Here is a 22,034-nt window from a genome sequence, read left to right on the forward strand (position 1 = left end):
TGCAGGTTGAGGAAACCTAATCCTATGTGGACTATAATTAGTTTACTAAGACATGAACTAAAGTATGCTTTGCAGAGGAGTTGAATCCATGATTCACAAGGAAATCTTTATGGGAAGGTTTAGGAATCATCAACTCATATATAAAGCAAGGTCCCTGTTCTCACAATTAATCAAGCAATATTGTCTACCCCATTATAGACTGCTAAGGCATTGGAGAGAACAGAAGACTTGTGCTTTCGGCATTGCAATGGCTTCTACATCATCAGGTTAGTAATCTTTCATCGACTTATTGGTTTGTGTTTCTTGAATGTATATGATGGATGTTTGTTCATGTTAATCTAACAATTGGTATCAGAGCCTATCATATGCTTTTTGAAACTGAACCTAAATTTAGGATTTATTTATTGGTGTTGAAAAACCTAAAGAAACAAAAAAAAAAAGGGAGAAGGGGTTATGGTCCGTGATTTTTTTTTAATTAAAAGCCCATCTGGTTGTTATGTGTTAAACGGACAAAACTTTCTATCTCCTCTCTCCCTTCTCTTCTTCACGTCAAAACACAAAAGGGGAACTTTTCTGGGTTCCTTAATTTCTGGAGATAAATTTCGAATTACTCCAAATTTTCAATACATATGATGCTTGATGAAATCCTTTGGATGTATGTATGTTGAATTGCACTGATATGCAGGAACAATTTGCTTAAGGTACACAACTCTTGAACTCTTCATCTCTGCTATGAAAATTTTCGATTCTGGGATATTGACTGCTTTTGTGATATATGGATAGTGAAAAGCATGTTATATCGTATTGTTCTTGCTTGATTAGATTACATAATTGAATTGTTTGATTGCTTATATGGTATTACGTTATCATTAGCTGTCAGGATTGCAAATTAGTTTCAATCCTAAAGAACAAGTTTTTTTTTTAGGAGCTGTAAAGAAAAGACTAAAGCAAGCACTCATATACAGATTGGTTAATCCAACTAAAGCTATCTTAAAGTTCTCATCATGTTTGTTCACACAAACAAAATTTCTTCAAATTTTTTTTTTTTCCGCTGCAGAACTTTGATAAAAACAAAAGCTTTTTGTCTGTATGAACAAACATTAAAGAGCCTCAATCTCGTTTTAGGAATTTCAGTAATATCTCTCACCATAGTGGTTATGTTGTTGGAATTCTTCTCAAGGATTTAAGATTGAGATTGCAATTCTATTCTGAGCTACTGAATGTTCTTCCACAGAAGGTTTAAAATTTCATTAGTAAGGCGTAGAATTGGCACATTACAGAGATATTAAAACACATAAAGTGGGGTGTTTTCTTTTAGCCACAGCAAAGAAACATTCATAGAAATTAGTGTTTTAAGAATTCTGGTTGTGTGGTAAAGAAACTAAAGGCTTGTTGTATCTTCTTGCTCAAATGTGTTGTGCAATAAGCAAACTGCAGAATGGGGTTAAAATTTAAAGAATGAACTCAAATGCTTGATAAAGAATGCTTCATGCATATTTTCTACAGAATGTATGAATTTTACTGAGTGCTTATTAAGGTTATTTCTTTCTTTTTCAGTTATGAGTCAGATGACAAAAATTGAAACTCTTACTGGTAGCAACTTTAAGAAGTGGAAAGCAGATGTAGAAATAGCTCTAGGACTTATGGACATTGACTTGCCACTTAGAGTTCCCGAACCACCAAAAATTACTGATACTAGCACCAGACTTGAAAAGGATAAAGCTGAAAAATGGGAGAGCAACAATAGAATGTGCATCAAGATTATGCAGAGGGCAATGACTGATACGGTAAGGGGAGGGATTCCTGCTTGTGAGAGAGCCGCAGATTTTTTAGCAGCCATAGAAGAAAAATTTAAGGAAAGTGATAAAGCTGAAATAACAAATCTCATGAATACCCTTTCAACTATGAAGTATGATGGTAATGGAAGTGTTAGGGAGCACTGTTTGAAGTTGATTGATATTGCAAGTAAGCTGAAAACTCTAGAAGTTCCTGTAGCAGATCCATGGCTAGTTTATTTAGCTCTTTCTTCTCTACCTCCTCAGTTTAGTCAACTTGTCACAACCTACAACACTCAGAGAGATAAGTGGACGATTAATGAACTCATATCCATTTGTGTGCAAGAAGAGGATAGGATTAAGAAGGAAAAAGGCAAAGTTGTTTCCACAGTAAACTTGGTGACAAAAGGGCAGTCAAAGAACTATGGGGTTAAGAAGCCTACATTCAAAAATTTCTCTAAGGGTTCATCTTCTGCTGGAGGATCTCACTTTTCTAAAGATAACAAAACTTCCAACTCAAATGTTTTCAAATGCTTTTTCTGTGACAAAGTCGGGCATCTAAAGAGGAACTGTCACAAATACAGAAATTGGTTGACAAAAAAGGGTATGTTTTCTGTTTTTGTTTGCTTTGAGTCTAACTTAGTACATGTTCCTTCTAATTCTTGGTGCCTAGATAGTGGTTCCCCTATTCACATAGCTAATACCTTGCAGGGATTCATAAAAAGGAGAACACCAAATAAAGAAGAACAAAACTTGTTCGTAGGGAATGGAATGAAGGTTGCAGTAGAGGCCATAGGAGTTGTTAGGCTTTTGTTAGGATCTGGTTTTTTGTTAGAATTGGATAATGTTTTCTATGTACCTTCCATGAGAAGGAATTTAATTTCTTGTTCTCAACTTGTTGACAATGATTTCAGTTTTTTCATTAATAAAATTGAGTGGAAATTATTTTATGATAATTCTGCTATTGGCAATGCTTTTCGATTTAATGGCTTGTGGCAATTGGAATGTTCATATCCAAATGAGTCTTTTCTTGTTGAATCTGCTGGTGTCAAAAGAAATTTAATCAATGAAAAATCTTCTACTCTTTGGCATAAAAGATTAGGACATATTTCTAAAGAAAGAATGCAGAAATTAATCAAAGAAAACATTCTGCCTGTTTTGGATTTTTCTGATTATGATGTCTGTGTTGATTGCATTAAAGGAAAGCTGACAAACTTTATGTTAATGTCTAAAAGTCTAGCGGTAGCTGGACCTTAGTTAACGCTGATCCGGCAGGCGGATCGCTATCTTTGTTGTGAAGGGTTCCCGTTACCTGTCAAATAAAATACAACGGGCGTCAGAGGGAGACCGCGCCGGGCGGTCTTCAACTCTCCGATGCCTAAGTTAGTCAATGTATTTATGTTGACAAAGTAACAGTAGGTAAGTATTGAATGCGTAATAAATGAGGAGAGAGGAGAGGACCTTTTATAGGTGAGGAAGAGGATGATCTTCTCCTTGTTTTCGATGTGGGACTGATGGTGCTTCAGTTCCCAGTTTCAGTAGCTTCTGATGCCATCTTGACACGGCGCGTGGCGGCGCGTCGGCGGTGCTTTGGGGTTGATCCGGGGCTCAGGCGGTAGCCCGGCTAACTGTCTCTACGTCAGTCACTCATATGGTGGGCGTTGGTACCCCCGGTGGTACCATGAGCGTGGCTCATTATAGCTAATTATGCTTGCAAATGGACATGCATGTACAAGTCCCCCAAATCCCCAGTCAAGGAGGGCAATCTTGGTTGGGGAGTTGATCGGCGGTTTGAAGCGTTTCTCCCGCTAGACTTTGCAGAAGCATAATTAGCGTCAGTGCGTTGTCAACCATGGATTTATTGAGCAAACGCTTTGTGCCCTTTCGGGTGGGCCCCTGCTAGGCCCCCAGGGAGTCCCCCACTCCCCGGCTAAGATGGACCTCCGGATGGTCGTTGTTATTGTTTGTTGAGGGGGAGCTGCACGGAGCAGCGCTGCACGGAGCAGAGGGTGTTGGGTTGCGAGCCCAATCTTAGCACCCAGGTGACGGGGGTCAACGTACCTGATCAGGGCTGTCGTAGACTGTTGACTAGTCCCCGTGTCCCGTAGGGATATTCTGACCGTAACTCCGCGTGGCGGAGTTGTCAGAGAGGCGTGGCCTCGGGATCCGCCGCTGGCGGAAGTCCCCCCGCTAGAAGTAGCAGGAAGCAGCGTCAAGTAGACGTGCTTGGTATTTTATTGAGCGGTGTTGCGCTGAATAAAGTACGCAGCTTGTCAGATGAGAAATGGGGTCAACCAGCGGTGCGCTGTGTTGCGGAGGACGCCCCGTTTACCAAATGAGGAGAGAAGCTCCGCCGGCGGGGTTTCGCTCAGCGGAGACTCCGTCACTTGGGAGATGACAAGTGAGGATCCGCTGGCGGGGTTTCGCTCAGCGGAGACTCCGTCACTTGGGAGATGACAAGTGAGGATCTGCTGGCGGGGTTTCGCTCAGCGGAGACTCCGTCACTTGGGAGATGACAAGTGAGGATCCGCCGGCGGGGTTTCGCTCAGCGGAGACTCCGTCACTTGGGAGATGACAAGTGAGGATCTGCTGGCGGGGTTTCGCTCAGCGGAGACTCCGTCACTTGGGAGATGACAAGTGAGGATCTGCTGGCGGGGTTTCGCTCAGCGGAGACTCCGTCACTTGGGAGATGACAAGTGAGGATCCGCCGGCGGGGTTTCGCTCAGCGGAGACTCCGTCACTTGGGAGATGACAAGTGAGGATCTGCTGGCGGGGTTTCGCTCAGCGGAGACTCCGTCACTTGGGAGATGACAAGTGAGGATCTGCTGGCGGGGTTTCGCTCAGCGGAGACTCCGTCACTTGGGAGATGACAAGTGAGGATCTGCTGGCGGGGTTTCGCTCAGCGGAGACTCCGTCACTTGGGAGATGACAAGTGAGGATCTGCTGGCGGGGTTTCGCTCAGCGGAGACTCCGTCACTTGGGAGATGACAAGTGAGGATCCGCCGGCGGGGTTTCGCTCAGCGGAGACTCCGTCACTTGGGAGATGACAAGTGAGGATCCGCTGGCGGGGTTTCGCTCAGCGGAGACTCCGTCACTTGGGAGATGACAAGTGAGGATCTGCTGGCGGGGTTTCGCTCAGCGGAGACTCCGTCACTTGGGAGATGACAAGTGAGGATCCGCTGGCGGGGTTTCGCTCAGCGGAGACTCCGTCACTTGGGAGATGACAAGTGAGGATCCGCCGGCGGGGTTTCGCTCAGCGGAGACTCCGTCACTTGGGAGATGACAAGTGAGGATCCGCTGGCGGGGTTTCGCTCAGCGGAGACTCCGTCACTTGGGAGATGACAAGTGAGGATCTGCTGGCGGGGTTTCGCTCAGCGGAGACTTGCCATGGTTGGGGGGTTTACTTGTCAGGTGGCGACTTCCCTTGGAAGCCAAAGAATGATGACGGTGGACACGTGGCTAACTCTGAGAGGGTTAGCGTCTGGAGGCTTGCCTCCTAAGCCTAGCCGTCTTCTCGTCATTAATGCGAGTAATGATGGATCTCGTAACCGAGGCGACGCCTCGGTTAATCCAGGGAGTTAATGAAGACGTGGGACACGTGTACGGTTGGTACGTGATGTAGTTTTGTAGCGGACGGCTCAGGATTATTTGATGTTGACATAAAAAGGGGGAACTGAGCGAGTTTCGACATTTCTGGAAAATCTTCAAATCTGAGTTGCCTGCTTCGAACCTTGTTCGCCTGCGAATTGCGAAGGAGATCTCCGGGCCTGCGTGGAGTAGTCGGACTGGAGAGGACGAACACTGTTAGTGAAGACGAACTGCACTCCAAAGTCTTCGACGTGAGGTTGGTATTTCGGATCCTCTTCCTGTTTCATTGAATCTGCAATGGTGGTTTCTGGGTTTTGGTATTTCTGTTAATGGTATGATACTGCCTCTGTGCTGTTTTCGGAGGGTGTAGGGAGAGATTTGAGGGAGGTTACGGTGTTTGACAGAAAGTTGGGGTTTTGGGTTTTGCTAGACGGTCTAATCTGGGTTGAGCGTGCGGTTGTTTTTGTTTTGGTATTTTTGTGGGTAGTTGTTCTTGGCATCTTTGGCTGTATCTGATGTGAGAGTAGGTTAGATCTGTATTTGTGCTAACTGATGTGGGTTTTAGGGTTTGGGATGGCCAACGTCATAGATATTTCGAACAGTGAGGATTCCGGGTCTGACGTGTCGTTCAGCGTGGCGGATATGACCTTTATTGACTCGTTGCGTCCGTCTGCCCATGCAGGAACCTCACTGCCAGAACCGCTTGAAGTTGAGCCACTTCGGACCATCCCCTGGGAAATAGCTATGGATCGTGGCTCGCGACCAGAGAGCTCTAGGGCAGGTGAGTTGGCTAGGCGTGACGAGCGCTTGGCGAGCAATAGCGCTGCTAGCGGCTCCGCTGGCGAAGGGGAAGCGCCGGGCCAAAATGTCGAGTCGGCGTGGTACCTCTCAGATGGCACCGCCGTCGACGAGGCAGGTGGGCGGATGGATGCCGCCGCTGTTAACCGGATGAAGCGGACGTTCCGGTTGCCGGGCTCGGTGAAGCTGCGCCCCCCGACAGCGGATGAGAAGGCCTCGATGCTCCCAGCGGGATGTGCTGCCGTGCACGAGGCCATATTCCGCCAAGGAGTGACATTCCCGCTAGTGCCCAATCTCCAAATTCTTGTGTGCGAGTTTGGGCTTGCCTTTGGGCAGATCTGTCCCAACATGTGGCGGTTGCTGTTGGCGATGAACTCCCTGTGGCGCTTGTCGGGGTGCGAGGGGCCTACCGTGGCGGAAGTGCTTCACTTCTACGAACTAGTGTATGTGAAGCGCCGAGGTTGCAGAGGGTGCGTGAACCTAAGCCGCCGCCAGGGAGCGCCCAAGTTGATTGAGAATTTAAGGGACTCAATGTCCTACTGGCGGGGGACTTTCTGCGTCGCCACAGACGGCTGGGAGTACCATACTAGGTCGAATGTGGAGGGGCCGACGTTTAAGACTAAGTCGGAATTCCAGCCCATCCGAGGTTGGCAACTAGTTTCCGCTAAAACTAACTGGCGGTTTCAAACTTTTGCAAACCTGCGGTTTTTGCTAATGATTATTGTGTTTGTGCAGCGGGACTAAGGTATATTCTGACGCGCGAAGAGGAGTGTCGCGTGGCGAGGATCCGCGGCTGCTGGCGGAACCGCAATTTGCTTGACTTCCGTCTTCTGACCGGTTGGGAATTGCTGGTCGACCTGGGGCTAACTCGCTCTATTGGTGAGAGCCACTCCGCCACACCTCACCACCTTTTTTTTTTTTTTTTTTTTTTTTTAATCCGGACTGACGGGTGTTTGTGTTTTTCTTTTCAGAAACCCCGCCCGGTAACAAATCCAGTCGCGACGCTTTCGAAAAAGCAATGGATCGCGCCGAGATAGAAAATTTTCTGGAGGCTATGTATGCCGAGGGGTTGGCGGCCCAGCAGACGGTGGTGAACCCGGAGACGCTGGTGCTGAGCCAGTCTGAGGTTGCGGTGGAGCTGCCGATGCCGCACCACTCCCACCTGGGTGAGGATGGCCTGCCGGTAGTGCAGGCGGACACTCAAGTGGGTGGCGGGGAGAGGGGGAATGTTGGTACAAGGCCGCGGGAGCGGATGCCTACCACCCGGCGCGGTCCTCAAAAGAAGACGGTGCAGCCGACGGTGACTGCCACCGAGTCCCGGGGTGAGCCGCCGGTGCGGGTGACGAGGACCGCTGCTGGGACACAACGGGCGTTGGAGAGAAAACGCCGGCAGCCTGACTCCCCCGTCGAGGAAGAGGAAGAAGAGGTGGTGATCGGAGTCCGCCAACAGAAGAAGGCTCGAGAAGCTGCGTCGAAGGGTGCAGTGGCGGAGGGGGAGGCAGCAGCCGTCAGTGATCTGGACTCCTTTGCCGAGTATGCGCCATTCATGACAGAAGGGGAGCGGGCGTTCCTTTTCCATTTGTGCGAGCGGCTGGGGTTCGGGGGTCTGGCGGGCATATCGCGCCCGACGGCAATTGACCAATCGCCCTTCAGCTCGGCGTTTGGTCAAATATCTGCGGGGTTACATGATATGTTCGAGGCGGCGTCTAAGCAGCCCCGGATTGAGGAAGAGCTCAGGGGGGAGATCGGAGGTCTCCAGAGGGAGCTGGCGGAGGCCAAGGAGAGATTGGTGGAGGCCGAGCAGGGGCTGGCCAAGGCGGAGTGTGACTATGCGGACGCCCGCGGCAAGCTTAACGCGGCCATAAGGCGGGACGTGGAGAGGAATGAACGCGTCTCCCAGTTGGAGCAGGAGATCGCATTGCTGCAGGAGCGGATAGCCGCTAAAGATAAGAAGCTCATCATTGTGCAGCGGGAGTCTGCCGCCAGACTGGGTGAGATGCAGCGGCTGGACGGGGAGGTCAACCGCCTGAAAAATGAACAGAGTTCTTCTGCAGCCGCCGCCGTTGAAGCGTTCAAGATGTCGGCGGAGTATAAAAAGACATTGACCGAAGCGGCGAAGTCTGGGGCCCGGGCAAATATAGACATGTTGACGCGGAAGGGCGCCATTGACTTTGTAAAGGCGTCACAGCCCGACGCGCCGGTGGTCGAGGGTGTCCCGCCGGAGACAGAAGTCGTGCCTCCCACTGCGGCAGGTACTCATTCGGGCAGCGGGGAAAGTGGCTCCCATCCGCCGGAAAGGTCCCAGCAGACTCCCCAGCAGACCCCGTCGGAGGTGTCACGTGCCGGATTTCTGGAGGCACACACCCGGGCGGATGGTACAATGGAGACTCCCAGTCCGACAGCTCGAGGGTCCGATCAGGCGAGCCGATCGGTCGTGCCGCCGCCAGTTGAAGCCGGAGAAGCCGAAGACAACCGCTGAAGCCAGCTGAGACTTCCATAGGGTTTTTTTTTTTTTTTTTTTTTTTACTGTAATAATGAACTATTTTGGGTGGGGAGTCCCAGTCCTGAAATGAAATTTCAGAGTTTGACGTTTGTCATGATGTGTTTGTACCGCTAGAGTTTTGACGTAGAGATTTTTCTTTTGCCAAGCAATGAAACATTAAAGGAATTAAAATTGGTCCAAGTGCACCACGTAGCGGACGTGGTCCGCTGACGATTCCTGGCGTTGCCAGTTGCCCTCAGTGCTAGACTTGGTAACAATGGTTTGAATAATTCCTCGTTTCATTGATAGCTGACTGATCAGCGTTTACAAAAGAGGGGTAGTACCCGTTGGGTAGCTTCCCTTAGCTAAATATTGAACAAAAATTTAGCTAAGTCAAGATGCTCTTGGGTAGCGGCATGACTATTTGTAATAATACCGAAGGTGTTCGGTATTCCAAGGGTGGGTCGTTGTGACGCCATCCTTGTCCATTAAGTAGAAGGTGCCTGGGCTAACGACTTCCACAATTTTGTACGGACCTTCCCAAGTTGGGCGAAGCTTTGTTGGCGGTGGAATGACTTCCTTCATTACCCAGTCCCCCAGTTGGAGGTTCCGGGCCTTGACTCTGGCGTTGTAGAAACGCGATACCCGCTGCTTGTTTTGCAGGTTGCATAGGTGGGCCCTGTGTCGCCTTTCCTCCAGGAGGTCCTTGTCCAGGTTGATGCCGTCAGTGTTGGTCTCTGGGCGGTAGCCCTCGACTCTGGCGGTAGGTTGAGAGACCTCAATGGGCAGGACAGCCTCCGTTCCGAACATCATGCAGAAGGGAGTTTCACCTGTTGCGGAAGTTGGGGTTGTTCTGATGGCCCATAGAACTTCCGGGAGTTTCTCCGCCCATAGACCCTTTGCTTTGTCGAGTTTTTTCTTCAGCAGCCTTTTGATTATCTTGTTTGCTGCTTCGACCTGACCGTTGGTCTGGGGGTGGGCGACAGACGCAAAACTCATCTTAGTACCCAAGTTGGCGGTGAAAGAGATGAGCTCCTTGTTGTTGAATTGTGTGCCATTGTCGGTGATTATCGTGTGTGGGACACCGTAACGGCAGTAGATGTTCTTCCAGAGGAAGTGAATTACCTTGGCGGTAGTTATTGCTGTTAGTGGTTCCGCCTCTATCCACTTGCTGTCGTAGTCGATAGCCACTATAATGTACTTGAACTGGCCCTTGGCGGTTTGAAATTTTCCCATCAGATCCAGGCCCCAAGTTGAGTGGATCCATGGGGCGACGATGACCGATAGTGGTTCCGCCGGTGCATGCGGGATGTCAGCAAATTGTTGGCACTTGTGGCATGATCTTGCTACCTGGCGGGCATCGTCGCCGAGAGTAGGCCAAAAATAGCCTTGTCGCATTGTGCGATTGGCTAAGGATCTGGCGCCTGAATGGTTTCCGCATTCTCCGCCATGAATTGCTGCCAGAACGACCTTTCCCTCCTCTGGGGTTAGGCAGCGGAGGTTGGGATGGGTGAATCCCTGGCGGTACAGCTTGCCGTTCTGGATGTTGTAGCGGGTTGCCCTCCGCTGGAGTTGTCGCGCCTTAACCTTGTCGTCCGGCAATGTGCCGTTGCGCTTGTACTCGATGACTTCGTCCATCCAGCTGGTATTGACCTCAATGTTGAAGATCTCCGCCAGGGTTTTTGTGATACTTGGCTTGTCAAGACATTCCACTCTTGTGTCCGCTGGACTCTGATGTGGCTGGGCGGTTGCTAGCCTTGCCAGTGAATCAGCCTTGGCGTTCTTTTCCCTGGGGATTTGTGTGATGTTATGAAATTTGAATTTCTTGAGGAGTGTCTTAACGTACCCCAAGTATGCCGCTAACTGTTGGTCCTTGGCCTGGAAGCTGTCATTGACCTGATTAACGACCAACTGGGAATCACTAAAGATGCTGACGCTGTCAGCCCCTGAATCGATGGCGAGGAGTAGGCCGGCAATGAGTGCTTCGTATTCCGCCATGTTGTTGGAGGCTTTGAAGTTGAATTTTAGTGCGTATTCCACATTCAGCCCCCCAGGGCCCGTGAGGATGACTCCTGCGCCGCTGGCCTTGGCGCTGGCGGAGCCGTCCACATGCAGATTCCAATCTGATTGTAGGGGAGCTGGCTCCTTAGCGGTGACCATTTCCGTCCCGGGCTCATTCTCCGTGCTGGGACTGGGCTGGCGCTCAGTGAGCTCGGCGATGAAGTCCGCTACCGCCTGACCCTTCATGGCGGTTCTTGGCTTGTAGTCTATGTCAAATTCACTGAGCTCGATGGCCCACTTGCTGAGGCGCCCTGAATGTTCAGGGTTCTGCATTACCTGTCTCAGTGGTTGATTGGTCAGCACGTGGATTGTGTGCGCTTGAAAATACTGGCGGAGGCGCCTGGCGGCAACGATGAGTGCAAGAGCTAGCTGTTCTAAGGGTGGATACCTTGTTTCTGCCCCGTTCATGCCCCTGCCGGCGTAGAAAACTGGGAGCTCGTCCTGTCCCTCCCGCCGGACAATGGCGCAACTCACCGCTGATACCGATACCGCTAGGTATATGAACAGTGTCTCTCCTTGCACAGGGATAGAGAGTAGTGGGACTGCCGCCAGGTAATCCTTCAAGCCCTGAAACGCCGCCTGACATTCTGGGTTCCAGTTGATGACCTTCTTGTGAGTTGTTTTGAGTAGTTTGAAAAATGGGGCACACCTGTCAGTGAGCCTGGAGATGAATCGAGAGAGGGCGGTTAACTTGCCTTGGAGGCATTGGACGTGTACCTTATACTCAGGGTCTGCCAGGTCGAGTATGGCCTGCACCTTGTCCGGGTTAGCCTCGATGCCTCGTTCACTGACGATATAACCCAGAAATTTGCTGGCGGTGACGCCAAAGAAGCATTTTTCTGGGTTGAGGCGCATGCCATAGGCCAGGAGGATGGTAACTATGATCTTGAGGTTTGCCACGTGTCCGCTGGCTTTTATACTCTTGACCAACATGTCGTCCACGTAGACCTCGATTATCTTGCCCAAATGCTCAGCGAACATAGCATTCATCAGCCGTTGATAAGTTGCTCCGGCGTTCTTCAGACCGAAAGGCATAACATTGTAGCAATAGAGGCCCTTGTCGGTGGTGAAGGTGGTACACTCCTGATCGCTGGGATGCATCTTGATCTGATTGTAACCGGAGAAAGCGTCCATCATGCTGAGGAGTTCATGCCCGGCGGTTGCGTCAACCAGCTGATCAATGCGTGGGAGAGGGAAACTGTCCTTTGGGCACGCCTTGTTGAGATTTTTGAAGTCGACACACATCCGCCACTTGCCGCTAGGCTTCTTGACCATGACCAGGTTGGAGATCCATTGGGGATAGATTACCTGGCGGATGAATCCAATGCCCTGGAGTTTGGCGACCTCTTCTCCTATGGCGCGGTATTTTTCCTCGTCGAAGGCCCTTCGCCTCTGCTTGATGGGATGGAAGGATGGCTTAATGGTTAGTTTGTGTGTGATGATTTCGGGAGAGATACCTGGCATGTCCGCATATGACCATGCGAAAACGGCGGCGTTGTCCCGCAGGAATTGAGTAAGTTCTGCGGCTACCTCTGGGTCTAGCTGAGCTCCTATGCGGACTGTCCGCTCTGGGTGCTCGTCAGAGATGCTGATGACCTTCAACGATGTTTCAGGATTGACCGGTTCCTTCCTTACGTATTTCTCCTCCTCATCCCTAGGATCCTCGAAGATATCCGGTGGCGGTGCCTGATTTCCTACCGTTAGGATTTCGTGGCGGCGGGTTGACCGCGCAATGGTGGTAGAGTAGCATTCTCGTGCCAGTTGCTGACTTCCCCTGACACAGCCTGTGCCGTTGGGTGTGGGGAACTTCATGAGAAGCATGTATCCGGCGATGATGCATTTGAGCTTGTTGAGTGCCGGCCGTCCTATGATGGCGTTATACGAACTGAAACAGTCCACAATTATAAATTCGGTATGTGCCTCCGCCATACATGGACTGGAGCCGATGGTTAACCGCATGTAGTCAGAGCCCAGCGGTTGAGTGATATCGCCGGAGAAGCTAAGCAACGGCTCATGGTCTTGTAGTAGTTTCTTGTTCCGCTTAAGGTTGTTGTAACAACCGCTGAATATGACATTGACAGCAGATCCGCTATCCACCAAGATTCTTCCTACTGACCATCTGTCGAGAATGGCATCGATCAGGAATGGGTCGTCATGGGGTAGATGCACTCCTCGCTCCTCCTCCTCTGAGAAGGTGATGGGCTCCCAACCAGACTTTGGGAGTTTGGTGGATCGCTCGTAGCGGATGTTACAGACTTCCTTTGGGTGATTGGCGCGTGCGTAACGCTTTCTTGCCCTGTGAGACATGTTGGTGATTGGAGCCCCGCCGTCGATGGTGTTGATGCGGCCCAGTGGCTCAATGTTGGCAATCACAGGTGGCGGTTGGCGCACCTTGAATTGATCCATCTTGCCGTCCCGGTATAGGGTCTCAATGGTTGTTTTGAGAGCGTTGCAACTGTTGGTATTGTGACCGCTGTCCTCGTGGTACTTGCACCACATGCCGGTGTTTCTTGGCTTACCCTTTTTGGGGAATCTCGGCGAGGGTGGCGGTGGTATCTGATCCTTGCACTGATTGTAAATCTCCTCGTACGAGGCTGTGAGGACGGTGAACACTGCATACCGCTGAGAGGATTCCGTCTGCTTGTTGCGATTGTCCCCCTGGGATTGGCGGTTGCCCTTGTAGTGGTTGTCTTTCTGCCTCTTGCTTTGGTAACCGCCCTGCTGCCACTCCCTCTTCTTGTCAGCTGGCGGTGCAGTGGGGGCTTTGCTGGCGGTCTCTTGATGGCTGGAGGAGGGTTGAGATGACTTTGTTGGTGTTGCTGGTGGCGGTGGGGTTTCTCCATATGTGATAAACTCTGCCTGGGCATGAATGACCGCCTCACTCATAAGGTGATCATACGCCGCATTTGGATGATTGTAGTTGAGGTGATATAGGAATGGTCCCTTGAGGAGTCCCTGCTTGAAAGCCGCCGAAGCCATTGTTTTATCGAGATCGCGGCACTGAGATGCTGCCGCTCGCCATCTTGTGACGAATGCCTTCAATGATTCGTCCCCTCCCTGTCTGACGCCAAACAACTGGCTCGTGTTGTGATGACCGGCGGACAACAAGATGAATCGAGAGAGGAAAGCATGAGATAATGCGTGGAATGAGTCGATGGACCCCGGCGGACACTCGAAAAACCAACTCATTGCCTCACTATCCAGCGTTTCGCTGAACAAGTGGCACAGGGTGGCGTCATCAAATCCCTTGTTGTTGGTGACCTTCTTGAACGTGTCCATGTGGACGAAGGGATCGGTCTTACCGCTATAATGTGACATTTTTGGGGTCTTTGCAAATGCTGGTCTGACGGCTTGCAAAATTGTGGCGGTGAATGGGCCTGGCCTGGACGCGAAGAGTGGGTTTGGGGCTGGCGCCGGGGTGCCTGCCTCCGCCAGGATTAATCTCCGTTCTAACTGCTGCATCCTCTCCAAAATTTGGGTGGTTGCGTCGCCCGCGGGGCCCGCTCGGGCGTTCCGCGGATCGAACCCCCGACCGGGAATGGGTAGATTACCCTCAGTCCTTGTTCTAGTCCTCGAGTGGTGGGTGCGCAGCGATGACTCCGCCTCCTGCTCCGGCAGGTGTGGGATAGGGGGTGGTCCCATTCCTGCCAGCTCAGGTGGGCTTAGCGGTACCTGCATTTGCACGATGGGTCCTATACCAGCGGTAGGCCGGCTGTGTCTGGTGCTGTGTGACTGCTCACTTCGTGCAGGGTTGGCGTTTGCGTCCAGCGTTCGCCTTAGCTCGTCGAAGCGTGTCATCAGCGTGGCCACTTGGTTTTGGGCCTCCGCCTTCTCCTTGCGTTCCTGCTCGCGCTCTCTGTTTGCTTTGTGGAGGTCTGCCAGCGCCAATTCATACAAGGCGGTGAGGTCCTGACCTGGGGGACGGCTGCTGCTTGGATTTGTTTCACCGCCTGGGTTGACCGGGGTGTTGAATAGTGCACGGTTGATGCTTACCGCTGGGCGGGCGGGTTGGGGAACGGCGGACTGGTCTGCCTGCTCCCCGATATTTCCCCCGCTACCGTTAGTCATGGTAACTGTGATGGGATGACCTTCTGTTCAAGGATTCCCACAGACGGCGCCAATGTTAATGTCTAAAAGTCTAGCGGTAGCTGGACCTTAGTTAACGCTGATCCGGCAGGCGGATCGCTATCTTTGTTGTGAAGGGTTCCCGTTACCTGTCAAATAAAATACAACGGGCGTCAGAGGGAGACCGCGCCGGGCGGTCTTCAACTCTCCGATGCCTAAGTTAGTCAATGTATTTATGTTGACAAAGTAACAGTAGGTAAGTATTGAATGCGTAATAAATGAGGAGAGAGGAGAGGACCTTTTATAGGTGAGGAAGAGGATGATCTTCTCCTTGTTTTCGATGTGGGACTGATGGTGCTTCAGTTCCCAGTTTCAGTAGCTTCTGATGCCATCTTGACACGGCGCGTGGCGGCGCGTCGGCGGTGCTTTGGGGTTGATCCGGGGCTCAGGCGGTAGCCCGGCTAACTGTCTCTACGTCAGTCACTCATATGGTGGGCGTTGGTACCCCCGGTGGTACCATGAGCGTGGCTCATTATAGCTAATTATGCTTGCAAATGGACATGCATGTACACTTTAGAAAGAAAGGGTCAACTAGGAGTCTGCAACCTTTAGAGCTAATTCATACTGATATTTGTGGTCCATTCTCAACCCAAACCATTTGTAGGAACCACTATTTTATAACCTTCATTGATGACTATTCTAGGTTTTGTTATTTGTACCTTATTTCAGAAAAATCACAAGCACTTGAAAAATTTAAGATTTTTAAAATGGAAGTTGAAAATCAGTTGGAAAGAACAATTAAGGTAGTGAGATCTGACAGGGGAGGTGAATACTATGGGAAATATGATGAAACTGGGCAACATAAAGGACCTTTTGCATTGTTCTTAGAGGAATGTGGAATTGTAGCTCAATACACAACACCGGGGACACCTGAGCAGAATGGGGTAGCTGAGAGGAAGAATAGGACATTGTTGAATATGGTTAGAAGCATGATGTGCACTACTGGACTTCCTAAATTTTTGTGGGGTGAGGCACTGAAGACGGCAAATTATATATGCAATAGGGTGCCTAGTAAAGCAGTAGATAAAACTCTCTTTGAACTTTGGATTGGTAGAAAACCTAGTTTGGCACACCTACACGTTTGGGGAAGCAAGGCTGAGGCTAGACCATATAATCCGCAGGAGAAAAAGCTAGATTCCAAGACTGTCAGTGGTTTCTTCATAGGTTTTCCAGAAAAATCTAAGGGTTTTAGGTTCTATTGTCCCAAATATCATCTGAGGATCATTGAAACAAGGAATGCTAAATTTATTGAAGAAACTCAGTTGCAAGAAAAGGAGGATTTAAGCGATTTTCTCATAGAACAAGAAGAAGCAGTAGCTAAAAGTTTATCTCAGCAACATCAAAATTCAGAAACCTTCTCACCTATGTCAGTTGTTCATCCTTCTATTAGTTCACTTCCTGATGAAGAAAATCTGGAAAACCATGTTCCTGAGCCGATCATTCCCATTGAAAATCATCACAATCATGATCCGCAGATGCTAGATCAACTTGTAGTGCAGGAACCTCCACCTCAACCACAACCACAGCCTATTCAACCATTAAGACAATCGCAGAGAGTAAGGAGGTCAGCAATTCCTGATGATTACATAGTTTACTTACAAGAAACAGATTTTGATTTAGGGGAAGAGAGCGATCCTGTCACCTACAAACAAGCTGTAGATAGTATTCAATCTAAACAATGGAAGAAAGCTATGGAGTCTGAGTTGCAATCTATGAGTGACAATGCAGTTTGGGAATTATCAGAGTTGCCTCCTAATGTCAAACCTATAGGCTGCAAGTGGGTGTTCAAAACAAAGAAAAATTCAGATGGGAGTGTAGAACGACATAAAGCTAGACTAGTGGCAAAGGGTTTTACACAGAGAGAAGGGGTAGATTACAATGAGACTTTTTCCCCTGTTTCAACAAAGGATTCTTTTCGTATTATTATGGCTTTGGTTGCGCACTATAACATGGAACTACACCAAATGGACGTAAAAACTGCTTTTTTGAATGGAGATTTGCATGAGGATATTTATATGACACAACCTGAGGGGTTTATTGCTTCTGGGAATGAAAGGTTAGTCGGCAAACTTAAAAAATCTATCTACGGATTAAAACAAGCTTCGAGACAGTGGTATTTAAAATTTGATTCTGTGATGGTAAAGTTTGGTTTTGAAGAAAATCCTCTTGATGAATGTGTATACTTGAAAACTAGTGGGAGCAGATTTATTTTTCTGATTTTGTATGTAGATGATATTCTTCTTGCCAGCAGTGACTTAAATTTCCTTAATGAAACTAAGTCTTTTCTGTCTAGAAACTTCGATATGAAAGATTTAGGAGATTCATCTTATGTTCTGGGTATAGAGATTGTCAGGGATAGAACTCGAGGTCTTCTGGGATTATCTCGAAGGAATTATATAGAAAAGGTGTTGAAGAGGTTTAAGATGGAAAAATGTGCTCCTGGTGATGCTCCTATGACAAAAGGAGATATGTTGCATAAAGATCAATGCCCTAGAAACAGCTTAGAGCAAGAAGCAATGAAGGATAAGCCTTATGCCTCATTGGTAGGCAGCCTCATGTATGCGCAGGTCTGCACTAGACCTGACATAGCCTACTCAGTTGGAATACTTGGAAGATTTCAAACTAATCCTGGACATGCACATTGGGTTGCTGGGAAAAAGGTCTTGAGATATTTGCAGAAAACCAAGGATTATATGCTAGTGTATAAGAAGATAGATGGTCAAGAACTTGCTGTGTTTGGTTTCTCTGATGCAGATTTTGTGGGAAAGCAGAAGGTTCAACAACAAAGAAAATCAACTTCTGGTTTTATTTTTATGTTGGCTGGTGGCGCTATTTCTTGGAAGAGTGTGAAACAGGCTAGTATCACTACATCTACCATGTATGCTGAATTTGTTGCTTTATATGAGGCAACTATTCATGGAGTGTGGCTTAGAAATTTTATTAGAGGCATGAAAGTTATAGATACCATACACAGACCCTTGCCAATATATTGTGATAACAGTGCTGCAGTGTTCTTTTCGAAGAACAATAAGAGATCTTCAAAATCTAAATTTGTGGATCCAAAATATCTATTGGTAAGAGAGAAAGTAAAGCTTGATGAAATTTGTGTAGAGCATGTGTCTTCTGAGGATATGTTGGCTGATCCATTCACTAAACCATTATCTGTTGCAGTTTTTAAAGAACATGTTAAGAATATGGGTTTAGTTGAGTCTTTAGATGTTGTTTGAATCAGTGGGAGCTTATAATTTGTTTTAGAAGCTCAGGTTTGATGTAATTTTCATTAAAGAACATCTTTGTATTTTCTGATTCATTTGGATGATGAACTATCAGTTATATTTTTATTATGGCAGCTTGAATTTGGTGTTTGTATTACTGCAGTAAATTAAGAAATATATGTATATATGTGCCTGTATTTGGAAATTTGATTTTATGCAGGATAAGAAGACTAAGAGCAGCTGCTTATGATCCATACTAAGCTGTCATTTTGGTTTTGGACAGTGAGCAGAGGATCAGGATTCTTTTTGAGATTTTGCAGGCTTCAATTTGAAGCATTTATAGCTCTGAAACTTTTCAGAAGCTAAAGGAGGACCATGTATGAGGTATAAAGTATAAATCACAATGCAGATGCTTCATATGTTAATTTTCATGTTCTGTTGGGGACTTGCATAATTATAGTTCTGTTCTTGTGATCATAGAGTGCTATCATTGTCAGATTTCATTGTTAGTTTTCTATGATTCATTTACAGTAATTATTTTGTGAAAGTCTTGAAATTAGGTTCTGCATTATTGTGTAATAACAAGTGATCACTAAGGAGTTCTTGTAAATCTTGTTTTGTTGGTTAATGAAGCTAGTATGAAAGTCCAAGTGGGAGAATGTAAAACCTAATTGGACTATCATACAATATGGAACTTCATTAATCACAATATAAGATCATCTTAGGAACAAGGATTAAGGATTACACAATGTGATGCAATCCGGATAACTTGCAAATAAGGAAGTGTGATTATACTCTTTGCAGGTTGAGGAAACCTAATCCTATGTGGACTATAATTAGTTTACTAAGACATGAACTAAAGTATGCTTTGCAGAGGAGTTGAATCCATGATTCACAAGGAAATCTTTATGGGAAGGTTTAGGAATCATCAACTCATATATAAAGCAAGGTCCCTGTTCTCACAATTAATCAAGCAATATTGTCTACCCCATTATAGACTGCTAAGGCATTGGAGAGAACAGAAGACTTGTGCTTTCGGCATTGCAATGGCTTCTACATCATCAGGTTAGTAATCTTTCATCGACTTATTGGTTTGTGTTTCTTGAATGTATATGATGGATGTTTGTTCATGTTAATCTAACAATAATCACACGATCAAAAAGCCCCATTTTTTGGGCTTGTGCACCGACATGTTTCACCATGGTTGTCTTCCCAACCCCTCCCATTCCATAGACCCCAATGGCAGAGACGTCATCATCTTCCAATGCCTCCATCAGCTCATTCATGGCTTTTCTTGTTGATTCAAATGCTTCAAAATTGCTGCTCGACATTATTGAAATAGGCCTTATATCACGGCGCACAAGTTCCACAATGCGTTGGACGAGTTCTCTGTCAGACCTACAAGATCAAGAAGGATGTCATCATAATGATCAGGCAATGAGGCAAATAATAAATCCAAATGTACGACTCTTAGGGGGGTGTATTCATTTAAGAATCTACAAGATTTTTTTGTATTTTGAAAGTCTATGGGTATTCAATTGAGATTTTAAATAATCTTTTAAAATCTTGTTGTATTCAATTAAAATTTAGAATTATCCATTCAAATATGCAGATATTCAAAAGTATATTGATTTTTAAGGATTTTATAGTGCTTTTTATACATATCAAAACTCAAAAATAATCCAACCACTTCCCAAGAGATTTTGATGGATTCTTTCTCACTCAAAAAATGAAGAAGCTATTCACCAAAAAAAAAAAAAAGTAGCTCTCAATAGATGACACTCATCCATTTTGTCTTAGACCTATCTTCCCACTATCCTCCTCTACCTCTGCCTCTGTTTTCATCTAATAATTTTATTTTTATTTTTAATCATTCTAGCTAATTAAGCTCACTTTCAATGGTATTGTTAAGATGATACATACAAACATGTTTCTTTTGTAAATTAAATATGAAATAAATTATGTCATTAGTTTATTACTTTATTTTTTGTGTAACATTTTGGCTGATTAGTTTTCTCTTATTATTCATATATCATTACACACTAACACACAACATAAAGAATGGTACATTACCAGATACACACACACACACACACACACACACACACACTTTTTTGTCATTGATATAGAATTATAGTTGGATCCATACATCCATTGCTTTTAAAGAAGAAAAAAAAAATCTACCAAAAATATCATAAGGACTTGTAAAATCAAAACAAATACCAGTAAATCAATCCATTATAATCAATTAAAGTCCATATAGAATTTAAATAATCCATGGATTACGTAAATCTATGGATTATAAAAACTCAAACAAAATCTTTTAAAATCTGAATTGAATACACCCCCCTTAATTGTTATGTTATTACAAAATGCTTACCCAAATTTGTTTGAACCCAACCCAGAGAGATTGGCCACTTGTGTTAAAGCAGCTCTCCACTTGTTCACCTTCTCTGCATCATCATTGCCTTGCCTATACCTCTCTTCATGCTTAGTGAAGGCTTCTGCAAAACTTCCCTTTTGATGTCGCACATGAGAGGGGGAGACATTATAAAAAATTGGCAGAACCAGTGTCTTCTTGGCTTCAGAGCATTGAAGAATCTTTGCAAGTTCATCCAAACACCATGTAGAAGAAGCATAGTTTGGCGATAGAAGAACGACTGCACACCTGGATTCCTCAATCGCTGTTAGGAGACTTGGAGAAATAGGCATCCCTTGCTGAAGCCCTTGGTCATCCATGAATGTTTGTATTCCTCTAGTTTTCAGTTCATGGTATAAAGAGGATACAATACCCTTCCGGGTGTCTTCACCCCTAAAGCTGAGAAACACATCATGCTTCCACTGAGGAGCTGATGACGAAGGAAGAGATGAAGAGGTGGTTTGGGAGCTCGAGGCCATTTAAACTAGAAAACAACAATGAAGAAGCAAAGCTGAAACCAAAGTGAAGAAATTCACAAGAATAAGGTGCGGTGGTAGGTACAAATTAATCACCAAAAAGAGATGAAGGTTGTAGGAATTGCTCAAAGGAAATAATGGTACAGAAAGAGAGTTGGAATTGTTTCTAGAATTCTGCGTGGCCAAACGGTTTGAAAGAAGAACAAGAAAACGGAATAAAACTATAACTTATGAGAGTGGGAAGATGAAACTTAAAAGATCTGTTGTTGATGTAGGCTTAAGTACTCCTCAATGCAGAAGCTGTTCGAAAGCTCCAAGATTGGAAGATACAACTTATGATCGAAATATCAGATCCACAAGCAGGGGCGGAAGGAAGTAGAAGGCTATATGGGCTCTAGCCTAGACAATATTTTCGGCCAAAAACCCTTAAGTATATATATCTATCTTTAGACCATACCAGTCCAAACAAAAAAAAAATTATTTGTAAAAGTTGCGTGTATTCCCAGTCTCCCACAGCAGCTCACAGCCATACACTATTCAGTAGGTCAGATTTGTGCGTTTCGATGGAGCCTCACACTACTTATCTTCGAAAACGAAATGCCTAAAGCAATCCACACCCAAATTCCCTTCTTGTGGAAAATCTCACCCCTTGTTGTCCAGTAGTCTCAGTCTGCGACGAAGACCAAGGAATCTCCAAAGCAACAATCTTTCTTTCAATGGAGCCTCACACTACTTATCTTCAAAAGCGAAATGCCTCAAGCAATCCACACCCAGACCAAGGAATCTCCAAAGCAACAAGAGCCTTACACTACTTATCTTCGAAAGCGAAATGACTCAAGCAATCTACATCCAAATTCCCTTCTTGTGGAAAATCTCACCCCTCATACACTCAGACCAAGGAATCTCCAAAGCAACAAAGAGCCTCATACTACTTATCTTCGAAAGCGAAATGCCTCAAGCAAAACACACTTTTACACAATAATCAACACATCATGATAATTGCATGCTCGTAAGGGAAACGCTCAAAATAACAATTCAATCAACTCTCAATCATTACTTCACCAATGTCACACCATCCAATATATATATATATAT

General features: G+C 46.5%; 1 protein-coding gene across 1 annotated transcript; it reads right to left on the reverse strand.

Annotated features, from left to right (window-relative positions):
• Window positions 1-15: 15 nt before the first annotated feature.
• Window positions 16-21,326, reverse strand: LOC112191727 (toll/interleukin-1 receptor-like protein). Its single transcript, XM_024331128.2, has 3 exons — window positions 20,425-21,326; window positions 19,176-19,442; window positions 16-332 (listed from the first exon to the last, which is right to left on the reverse strand). Exons 1-3 carry the CDS (start codon window positions 20,940-20,942, stop codon window positions 329-331), a joined length of 789 nt encoding a protein of 262 aa, XP_024186896.1. The 5' UTR covers window positions 20,943-21,326; the 3' UTR covers window positions 16-328.
• Between the last annotated feature and the right edge of the window lie 708 nt (window positions 21,327-22,034).

Source organism: Rosa chinensis, chromosome 3 (genome assembly GCF_002994745.2).
Source record: "Rosa chinensis cultivar Old Blush chromosome 3, RchiOBHm-V2, whole genome shotgun sequence".
NCBI classification, from domain to species: Eukaryota; Viridiplantae; Streptophyta; class Magnoliopsida; order Rosales; family Rosaceae; genus Rosa; species Rosa chinensis.